The sequence below is a fragment of the Ruditapes philippinarum genome, unplaced genomic scaffold, assembly GCF_026571515.1.
Source record: "Ruditapes philippinarum isolate M1 unplaced genomic scaffold, ASM2657151v2 ctg1563_1_1_1_1, whole genome shotgun sequence".
In the NCBI taxonomy this organism is placed as follows: Eukaryota; Metazoa; Mollusca; class Bivalvia; order Venerida; family Veneridae; genus Ruditapes; species Ruditapes philippinarum.
In genome coordinates, this window is record NW_026852328.1 from 170,325 (window position 1) to 182,596 (window position 12,272).

Consider the following 12,272-nt stretch of genomic DNA (forward strand, 5'->3'; position numbering starts at 1 on the left):
TATATGCAAAGTCAAGGTCACTAAAGATGATGAAATATCCAGATGTTGTCTGGAGCATATCTCCTACATGTATGAAAGAATTTTTATAATACTTTATGGAAATGTTCACCACCATGATATGTATTGCTCCATGCATGATCCAGGTCTCCAGGTCAAAGGTCAAGGTCACACTTAGAGCTCATTGAAAAACGCTTGTCCGGAGCAAAACTTCTACATTCATAGGGGGATTTCAATATAACTTGGCACAAATGTTCACCATTGTGAGGCTGTCAGTGTCGCACGCAAAATTCAGATCCCTGCGACCAAAGTCAAGGTTACACATAGAGGTCAAAGTTCAGATAAAAATTTGAAGATGTGTATAGGGACCATTTAGTCATCATTTATTGATGGATTGTAGCACAAATGGTAACTATCATGACTACAGGTGTGACACATTTAATTTAGGTTAATATTTGCAAGGTCAAGGTCACTGGAGATGATTAAATATCCAGATGTTGTCCGGAGCATATTTTCTACATGCATGGAGGAATTTTAATGTTACTTTATAGAATTGTTCACCACCATGAGACGTAGTGCCCTGCACATGAACCAAATCTCTAGGTCAAAGGTGAAGGTCACAGTTAGAGCTCATAGAAAAACGCTTGTCTGGAGCAAAACTTGTACATGCATAGAGGGATTTCAATATAATTTGGCACAAATGTTCATCATTGTGAGGCTGAGTGCCGTGCATAAAATTCAGGTCCCTGCAACCAAGGTCAAGGTCACACATCCTGTGCATATCTTCCCTACTGATTTGTTTTAAGGTTCATTTAACAACACAGTGCCAAGAATAAAAACTTGCTTGCTAGATAACACTTATCCATAATGCCCCCATCTCCATCTAAAGCTTTCGTAAACGGGCGTATTTTGTGACTATGGCATCCTTGTTATATGTTAGGAGAATGAAATATTTAGACTTGCCTATGTCACCAGTGTAAAACCCAACTGTTGACCTCTTTTATAAGTGTTTTGAAACTGAAATCATGTAAATAAGACAATTCAGAATTCAATGCAGAGTACAGTTGATTACACAAGCAGTGAAATAGAAAAATCTAGCCTTTATTTCATAATTTAGCTGTAGATTTACTGTTTTAACAATTATGCTTTTATTATTTTCAATATATATAGTATAAATGAACACTTTATTTGAGCCGCATCATGACAAAACCAACATGGTGCATTTGCAACCAGCATGGATCCAGACCAGCCTGCGCATCCGCGCAGTCTGATCAGGATCCATGCTGTTCGCTTACCAACCCTATTACAAGTAGAGAAACTAATAGCGAACAGCATGGATCCTGATCAGACTGCGGGGATGTGCAGGCTGGTCTGGATCCATGCTGGTCGCAAACGCACTATGTTGGTTTTGTCATGACGCGGCTCATTTGTGTTTAAAAGGTGGATTCAGTGTCTGGAAGTGGTAAGATATATGCCCAGGGCGGCTCAATATCAACATCTGTACAAATAACAACAACGACCACCACAACAACAACAACGATTGCCCCAATCACAGAAGCTGATAACAGCACAAACTCTACGGACATTGAAGAGCCAGGTATATAAAATGTCTGCTTATTTTCAGAAGCGGCTATTTTCTTATGGATTTAAGACACTACAGTGATACGTATAGACCTTTGCAGAAACCAAGATCTAAAAAAAGAAGACCACCATGAGCTATTGTAGCTCTCGGTCCAATTCCTTTCTGCTTAAATTGTAAATTATTAACATGTGTATATTACCTTTAATAATTTATGTTAAACCAAGATCACAAAGTAGAAAAATAATGCTTTTCTTTCGCTGATTCTTATTTTTTTCATTTGTTATCTGATGATAAATTGGTGTGAAGAAATGAATAAGACATTTTAAAGTTCATTCGGTTGGGTGAAAAGGCAAGTTTTTAGCATTTAATCATTCAATGCCCTTGTCCAGTATATATATACTGAAATACAGTATTTACTATTAAGTGTGCATGGTGCTCCAACACTTTTTTAGTCTCACTCATTTTTAGCTCACCTGTCACAAAGTGACAGGGTGAGCTTTTGTGATCGCTTTTCGTCGGGCGTCCGTCCGTCGTCCGTCCGTAAACTTTTACTTTAAATGACATCTCCTCATAAACCACTAGGCCAATTTCATCCAAACTTCACAGGAATGTTTCTTTGGTTGTCACCTTAAAAAATTGTTCAAAGAATTTAATTCCATGCTGAACTCTGGTTGCCATGGCAACCGAAAGAAAAAACTTTAAATATCTTCTTTTAAAAAACCCTAAGAGCTAGAGCTTTGATATTTGGCATGAAACATCTTCTTGTGAGTGTCTACCAAGTTTGTTCAAATAAAAGCCCTGGGGTCAAAATTGGCCCCGCCCCAGGGCGTAATTGATTTTCCCTATATGCATATAGTAAAAACTTAAAAAATCTTCTTTTAAAGAACCCAAAGAGCTAGAGCTAAGATATTTAGCATCAAACATGTTCTAATAGGTGTCTACTAAGTTTGTTCAAATAAATGCCCTGGGGTCAAAATTGGCCCCGCCCCAGGGGGTAATTGATTTTCCCTATATGCATATAGTAAAAACTTAAAAAATCTTCTTTTAAAGAACTCAAAGAGCTAGAGCTAAGATATTTAGCATGAAACATGTTCTAATGAGTGTCTACCAAGTTTGTTCAAATAAAAGCCCTGGGGTCAAAATTAGCCCCGTCCCGGGGGTCATTGATTTTCCTTATATGTGTATAGCAAAAACTTAAAAAATCTTCTTTGAAAAAACCCAAATAGCTAGAGTTTAGATATTAAGCATGAAACATCTTCTAGTGAGTGTCTACAAAGTTTGTTCAAATAAAAGCCCTGGGGTCAAAATTTGCCCTGCCCCGGGGGTCAATGATTTTCTTTATATGTGTGTAGCAAAAACTTAAAATCTTCTTTGAAAAAACCCAAATAGCTAGAGTTTAGATATTAAGCATGAAACATCTTCCAGTAATTGTCTACAAAGTTTGTGGTCAAAACTGGCCCGCCCCAGGGGTGTCATTGTTTTTATCTATATGTGTATAGTAAAAACTTAAAAAAATCTTCTTTTAAAAAGCCCAATGAGCTAGAGCTTAGATGTTTAGCATGAAACATCTTCTTATGGGTGTGGGGGGGGGGGCTATATACAGGTGAGCGACCTCAGGGCCATCATGGCCCTCTTGTCTTATATTTCTGACTGTTGCCATTTGCTCACAGGCTAAATCATAAGCATCTTTAATGTGATAACCTGAGAGACTTGAGCAATTTATTGCAAATTAGTGTCGTTAAACTGCAGTGTAAAAAAAAATCGTAACCTAAGATTAAAATGCCCTGAATTATAGCATAAGTAGCTCCTTTATGTCATTTTCAGCAGGTCGACCCTTATAGAACAATGACTAATGACCTCCATTCCATGAAAAATTGCTCAAACAAAGCCAGCAAAATTTTATTGATTTTATATATGTGATCCATTAACATTTACCATTTATCGTTTTACAATTGTAGCTTTGATTATGAGATGTACAAATACCCTTATATGTGTCATTGATATATTTATTTAATGTAATCCCTTGATTATATCCAAGTTACCTTTTATACATAATGTCCGTTATGGCTTAAGGATTTAAATTAATATTCTATATATATTTATCTGTATTTAAAGGATGGACTGGAGAATCTGATCCAGGTTGTCTAGGGGGTGGCGGTGCTGGGGGTCGTGTAGCATTACACCGGACTGAGGACACATTTTCCGGTTCAATACTCGCCTACGGCGGCTCAGGGTACGAATGTGGTGGTGCTGGAATCATTCTTCGTATGAACACCGCAGACGGAACAAAGAAACTGACAGTTGATAATGAAAACATTTGCACCCCACTGGATTCAAGAGTAGAGTGGACGCAACTATCGGACACACATAGAGGGCAGATGAGTCATCATACTTGGTTGTTTGATGAGCCGAACTCCCATGAACATGTGTTTGATGTAAATATCTGTTTTGAATTTGTATTGATTGTGTTTTAAATTCAATATTCACCTCATCTTATCTCTTATTATCTATGCTTAGTTTCATGTTGCTTTGTAACCTTTTATTCTTTTGTTGAGCATAGAGTAGGAGAGCATCTGTTTTTTTAGCTTTGTCAGGGTTTTTCACTTATTATAATATATCCATATTTACGAATTCCTGTGTTGTATATTTAGGAAATAGATATCAGTTCTGAGTTGATTATTGTAGAAATTAATTAATGCATAGTTTGAGTTCAAATGCATAGGAACATAATCAGGAAGGTTGATAACCTGAGTGATTAATTACAAAGCATTCAAGGATAAAACCATGCATTATTATACTTTATATTAAACATATTTATTTTTTTCGCGGTTGTAAATTATATGTGGATGAACTATGCATAGTTCTTAAATTTTTAACTAGTTAATAAGAAGTTAAAATTTTCTGTTATAGGAAGTTGAATTGAGTGGACAAGCACAGCTGGCTTTGTACAGGAAAAATGGAGACAGTTTCACTCAGTCCATTACAGTGATGAAAACAACTGGAGACAAGAGTGCTACATGGCATATTGGTTTGTACTTTGCTTTTCATTACTTTGATATCTCATATTTACAGGCTTTTATAGGGGCGTCCGTGGCTGAGTGGTTAAGGTCGTTGACTTCAAATCACTTGCCCCTCACCCCTGTGGGTTCGAATCCCGAAAGGGACTTTGGATTCTTTCATGTGAGGAAGCTATCCAGCTAGCTTACAGAAAGTCGGTAGTTCTACTCAGGTGCCTGTTCCTGCCTGAAATAATGCACGGAAGGGCACGTGGGTATTCCTCCACCAGTAAAGCTGGAACATCGCGACATGACATATTATACTGTGTCGATGTGACGTAAAAGCCAAAACAAACAAACAAACAAACAAAATTTACAGGCTATGTTGATATTCATATTTCATAATTATTTAAAAAAAATGAAATATTGGTGATAATTTTGTTTGAAAATGTATCCATCTATTCATTTATTGGTACATCCTATGCAAATAAGAAAATTTTTAATGGCAGTGGATAACTTTCATGTCCTCCATTTTTATGTTTTAATACATGAGTCAACACAGGTTTGACTCTATTCATTACAGTTTTCAGTGTGTATCAAAAACATAGAAAGTAACAGAACAAAGGATGGTTGAAATTTTTTATCAAAATAATTGAGCCGTGTCACGACAAAACCAACAAAAGGTTTGCGACCAGCATGGATCCAGACCAGCCTGCGCATACATGCAGTCTGATCAGAATCCATGCTGTTCGCTATCAGTTTCTCTACTTGTTATAAGGTTTGTAAGTGAACAGCATGGATCCTGATCAGACTGCGCGGATGCACAGGCTTGTCTAGATCCATGCTGGTCGCAAACCCATTATGTTGGTTTTGTCGTGACGCGGCTCAATTTAAATTTCAGGTCCCGATCAACGTTTCATGGCCCAACTTCCGGATGACAGTCCGGAACAGCAGTTTGGAATGTTTGTGTACCCAGGCGGAGTTATGCAAGCTGAACAGACGTACACTGTTACTGGAATCACTATAGAGAACGAGGGAACGATGGACGGAGTGGAACATCTTGTTATAGGACCGTTGGGGAAAATGACTTTAAGGTATTTTCCTGTTTTATATAATACAAAAATAATATATAAAAATCAATAAATTTGCCGTCTATGAAATGCCGCAGGTGGTGTAAGACAAAAGTTACACAATTATAAAGGGAATGTTGGGAGGATTTAAAAATGGTAATTTAGTACAAAGGACAGCTTATTGCACGTGAACGCATTGGTTATTCATCAGTAAAGTTTATAAGAAAATTGAAAACAAATATGACAAAAATGTAAGGTAACTTATATTTTGAAGTTTAACTGAACAGTCGATGTTTACGCATGGATGGGAATATTGTCACTTTAATTTACTTCTTGTGATTTTGAATTATCATTTTTACATTACTGCTGAAAATGCTTTAGAAGCTTGCACTTGATAATATTTAAGACTATCTAAGGCAAAAGAAGTAATTAGTGACAAATGTAGAGACTGATATGAAAGCTACATTGCAGTTTGTTTTATAGGTAATGTACTATAAAATTATACATATCTATCCTGCTACTGTCTATATTATCAACTGGATAAAGCTTTGCTGGATAAACTTATCTATCTCTAGTCATTTCGTTATATGATGACTTCACAATTGTTAGCAGCAGAACAAAACTACATACAGACGCTGTTTTATCAGGGGAAAGTAAGAATAAAACCATTAAAATAATCTAAAAACATGATCAAAGTAGATAAAAGCAGGACAAATTAAATACATGGTTGATGTCGGGATTGTAGAAGGTTTATCCGGTTTATTGCTGCAAAAGTGAATCTTGGCTCACTTAAGGTCGCAAAGATACACTTTCTCGCTCACTGAATAAACCTTCTCCATCCTGACATCAACCATATATTCTTTATAATGATACAGTTTTTGTATTTTCTGATCGCAGATCAGAAAATACATAGCTAACATCCATGGTCTAACACAAAATTTCCTAACAGTCCTAACAACGCAAATTAGTTCTCACTCAAAACTGCTTAAAAACCAGCAATTTAAAAGAAAGAACAATTTTTTGTTACAAGTGTCCAACAAATTACTACACCTTCAAACTTTTAAAGTAGCGTTGGCTTATAGAGTTGTCAATAAACGCACACTCACAAATTACGCGGATGAATATGATTTTAATCAATGAAAATGCTATTTTTAGCGATGTCGATTACCGAATACTACACAAATAAATCTGACTGCCGAGTAGTTGAATATATAGTTTCTACATGTTGGACTGTTTGGGCGAGAAGATTTTTGCTAAATTATTTACTTCAATTTTAAACAACAGGTTTACCCTGAACAAAATACCTCGAAATTACCCTAACCCGAAATGCAATGGAAATTCTAAATTTAGAATCACTTGATTTTATTCAGCTTTTGATTTTAAAACTTCTCCGTGGTGCAGGGGTAACGGGCTCGTTTGGTGTGTGAGAGGTCTGGAGTTCAAATCCCAGTCGAGTCAACATTTTTTTAATTCTTTTTTTTTAGTGTCTTATAAATAAATAAAATAAATAAATAGCCACGATATGCAAGGATAAAGTGTGGCTATCATAAAAAATTAACATAATTTTTTTTTGATGCAACTCTAGTTATGCAAAATTCCGTATGTATCAAACTCTGGTGCCCTTCAAGATGACTTATAGTACATAAAAATAAACTTATGCAGGAAAACACATACAGATATACAGTACGATTTAGATTGCAGGGATCAGAAAATACCACTGAGCTTGCAGCCCTTTGATTGTATTTTCTGATCGCAAGATCAGTAAATACATAGCTAACATCCACGGTCTAACACAAAATTTCCTAACAGACCTAACAACGCAAAGTAGTTCTTACTCAAAACTGCTTAAAAACCGGCAATTTAAAAGACAGAATAATTTTTAATGTAGGCATTTAACGAATTACAGTGCATTGAAAGTTCAGATTAATCAATAGAAATATGAGGTTACAATCACAAATTTCGCGGATGAATATCATTTTAATCAATAAAAATGCTATTTTTAGCTATGTCGATTACTGAATACTCCAGTGCGTAGTATACAAATAAATCTGACTGCCGAGTAGTGGAATATATACATGTTGGACCGTTTTGGCGAGAAGATTTTCGCTAAATTATTTTTATCAGTGTTAAACAGGTTTATCGTGAACAAAATACCTCGAAATTGATAAGGATTACAAACACGAAATGGAAATTCTCAATTTAGAATAACAATGTATTTGTTTTTATTCAGGCTACATATTACGTATTACTTCACCGTGGTGCAGGGATATCGCGCTCGTATCGCGCTCGTTTAGGGTGTGAGAGGCCTAAGGTTTAAATCCTAGTCGAGGCAACTATTTTTTTGAAGTGTCTTTTTAAGGAAGTAGCCACGATATGCAAGGATAAAGTGTGGCTGTCATAAAAAATGAATTTTGATGCAACTCTAGTCATGCAAAATTCCATATGTATTAATCTCAAACTGTTATAGAAAAAAATCTTAACGCAGTCGCTGCGTAAGATGAATTATAGTATATAAAAATAAACCTATATAGGAAAATACATACAGATAGTCAGTATGATTTAGATTGCAAAGATCAGAAAATACCACAGAGCTTGCAGCCCTTTGATTTTTATTGGTAATGCATAATAAAATTATCCATATAATGATATATTTCTACAGTGAAACCTCTGCGAAGTGACCCTCTGTAGAGCAATTACCAGTTTAGAACAACAGTATTAATTCTTCCTAAGGTTACACTTTACACAAAAAAATAAACCCATCTAGAGCAACACCTGTCTACAGCTACCCAAATCTTTCTGTCTCAATGGGTATTGTTCTGCACAGGTTGTTCTGTACATGATATAACAGCCTTTTGGGTATATAACAGCCTTTTGGGTATTTAATAGCCTTTTGGGTATTTACTTTTCTTGCAGGCATACTGGCGGTGATGTTAGGCCTGTAATTCAATTTACCTCCATTACTGTGAAAGGAGGCGGCACATTAGTTATAGAAACAGAAGGCGTTGGTATGGAACTGCTGGGCACAGACTTTACTGTGGAAAGTGGAGGGATTGTTGAAGCTGATAATTTGTTCCTTCATGCTCATACACTCACTGTAGAAGATTCAGCTTACATAAAAGCTGACAAACTGGTAGGTTACATGTTCTTATGTAAATACTTAAAATTTTACAAAATATCAACTTATTAAGTGTCCCCTATAGCCATATTTTTTACAATTTCTTTCTTCTACTCATATACAAAATGCTATCTGTTAGTTATATATATACAGTATGTATTCCTGACTTTTTCTGAATTCTTGACTTTAAAAAATGTGTTGTTACAATACAGTCATGTCGATGTTACAAATTTTAATTTTCATTATAATTTATAAAGTTCATGGTGTATTGTCTTCATATTTAGCCACTACAAACCTTGGGACAATACCTTTAAATAGACCAGACTAACCATGACCTTCGGTCATAAATGACCTTGACAGTCAAGGTCAAGTATCTAAATTTTTCTTGATTTTTCCTTATTTTACAATAAGTGGCTATGACTTTGTGATTTTTTTTAATAGATGGTCTTCAAACTTGAACATAATAATCTTTTAGGATAGACTTTCAAATATACCAGACAGACCTTGACCTTCACTTATAAATGACTTTGACTTTTAAGGTCAAATTATTGAAAGTTTCATTTCTTTTGCTGTAAGTGGGCTATAGCTTTGTTATAAATGAATGGATTGACTTCATGTTTAAAACAACTTTCTTTAGGATAAGACCATTATGTATTTCAAACACAAAATTAATCTTGGCTCTTTTATGACCTTGACCTTGAAGGTAAATTATTGAATTTCCATTGATTTTTTCTGTAATTGACTGAAACTTGGTAATCAATATATGGATTATCTTCATACTTAGACAAAATATTGTTTTTGACAAGACCACCAAAAAGGTTGAATTGACCTTGACTGTCAAGCTCAAATTATAGAATTTTAGTTAAAGTATCATAATTTTGTTATTTATATATGGATTTGATTCATACTTGGACAAGACAAGACTTGCTGCCAAACAAGCATAACTTGATAATTAATCATTGGATTATTTTCATACTTAGACAAAACAACCTTTTCCACAAGACTTTTGGTTGAACTAACCATGACCTTTAAATGACTTTGGCCATCAAGGTCATAGTATTGAATTTTGGTTAAGTTGTAATAATTTTGTTGTTTATGTAGATTTGTTTCATACATGGATAAAACAAGACTAGTGATCAAAAAATCATGTGGAATAATTTAGATATGACCTTGACCTTTACATGACTGACCTTCAAATGATTGAATTTTTTTGATGATATTTTTTTAATGAATTTTGTCATTTATTTATGGAAAAGATTCATACTTGGATAAAACAACATGCATGACTAGACAGACATTAAAAAAGGAATAACCTTATTTTTTTTTCTTTAATTTTCTTTTAGTTTAGATTTGTTTAAACCGTTTATTTGTTTGCTTTAAGAAAATGTAAAAAAGCAAAGTTTTGCCCCCGCCCAGGCGCTGATGGCTCTTGTTGAAATTTAGGTGACATAACATAGATAAGATGTTTGATTACATTTCAGGCTGTCAACGCAGATGGGGGAAAAGGTAAAGGTGTGAACGGACGTGGTGCCGGTCATGGAGGTCAAGGCGGGAAAGCAACTAATGCAGGCTCATTCAACTTGAACTTAACAGTAACACCAGCCTATGGAGGTGGTCTCTTTTATGGAGACATAGTTGCGCCTTCAGTAGCTGGCAGTAATGGAATATTTAAGGACTTTACAAATGATGTTGAGGTCAAAGGGGGAGGAGTTCTTTTCTTTGAAATTGCTTCCACTGCTAATATTGATGGTAGGTTCAAATGATCAGTCAATTTTTCTCTATAAGATTCAGATGATTTATATATATATATAAAACAAGTGGTTGAAAGTTGATGATTTCAAATTCTTTTACTGACATGTTAGAATTCTATCCAGCTTACTCAAGGAATGTTAGTTGCCTGCACATGTCTGAAATATTGCTGGCAGGGTCACCTTAGGTCTTCCTCCATCAGTTAAGCTGGAAAGTCACCATATGACCATGACAGTAGGTATGAACCTAAAGACCCAGTAAAAAAACAAAACAAAAAAAACAAGAAACAACACCAAAGAAGAAAAAAACCAACTCTTTAAAGATTTAATATTGAAAAAGACATTACTAAATATGTGTCATAAAAAAGCAGCACTATGTTATTTTAAAATACTTTCATGAGTATATATACTTTTTCAGTGAAGAAAATTAATAAAAAGCCAGGGTTTCAAATGAAATAATAAAAGGGATGGCAATGAGTAACCGGTTAACCTAGTACTTGATCGAACGTCCAAATATCTGTTAATGAAATTGATATTAGATTAGTCAGAAAAACTATTGAAACTATTTAATTTATATTTTTTTGCAATATAATTTTTTTTTTTGTGATTTAAAAAAGATTGGTGTATCCAATTAGTTCAGAAATTCGGAGATGTACATGTATCTTCATAAATACCTGTTAAATGCAATCAAAATATCCTTGTAGAGGTGCAAAAATGATATCATAAATTTAACAAGACGATCAACAGTTTGACATGCTTATGTCATCCAGCCTCTTATGATATTTAATTACCTTCAATTGCGTAACAGTTTGTAGCCGAAACTTGTTTTAAGGTACTGTTTTGAAAACAACAAGGGGCCAGATTGCTATTATGAATGTAAGAAGAAAGGTAGTATTTAGACCTGCTTAAACTTTTGTTGCAGCCAATCAGTCCTTATTATTTCAAGAAGAAAAAAAGATAGAACAGAACAGAGCCCATAAACATTTACAACATATATATAATTTACGTACATACATAAACAGTGAGTGATACAGACATGATTACATACAAAACTAACAGTATTTCAGTATTCATTGAAAAATATCTAAAAAACCTTGTCTTTTATCTAATGCATAGAACAAATAAATTGCAGTGTTTCTAATTTCATTTTCGTTAGACATTAATGAATAAAATTTAGAAAGTGTTGGTAGCGTTCTGTAATTTTCCGAAATATATTGGCAGCGTATATCATTATATAGAGGACAGATTATGATAAAATGGAACTCGTCCTCTATCTGAACTGTTATGAATGTTTTGACTGTGTTGATATTGCGTGATAAACTTTGAAGATCACTGGAAATCATCAAAGTAACTGAGTATTGGATCGCAAAAAATGACTGAGTACTCGAGTATTGATTTTGGTATCCATTGCCATCCCTAAATAACAAGGTCAAGGTGTTTCAGAGCTTGATTATAGAGGAAATTTCATTTCAAGTTTTCATTTGTGAATGATTGTAAATTATGGTATATTTCAGGTGTGATCAGTAGTAATGGAGAGTAAATGATTGTATATTTCGTGTGTGATCAGTTGTAAATGGAGAGTAAATTATTGTATATTTCAGGTGTGATCAGTAGTAATGGAGAGTAAATTATTGTATATTTCAGGTGTGATCAGTAGTAATGGAGAGTAAATTATTGTATATTTCAGGTGTGATCAGTAGTAATGGAGAGTAAATTATTGTATATTTCAGGTGTGATCAGTAGTAATGGAGAGTAAATTATTGT

General features: G+C 34.5%; 1 protein-coding gene across 1 annotated transcript in view; it reads left to right on the plus strand.

Moving 5' to 3' along the window:
- Window positions 1–12,272, plus strand: part of LOC132756851 (uncharacterized) — a gene marked incomplete at its 3' end in the record, with an annotated part of 136,027 nt that overhangs the window by 53,720 nt on the left and 70,035 nt on the right. Inside the window, 6 exon segments of the mRNA XM_060747998.1 lie at window positions 1,438–1,594; window positions 3,695–4,014; window positions 4,490–4,607; window positions 5,477–5,669; window positions 8,559–8,775; window positions 10,242–10,509. Coding sequence (XP_060603981.1) covers window positions 1,438–1,594; window positions 3,695–4,014; window positions 4,490–4,607; window positions 5,477–5,669; window positions 8,559–8,775; window positions 10,242–10,509 — 1,273 coding nt within the window.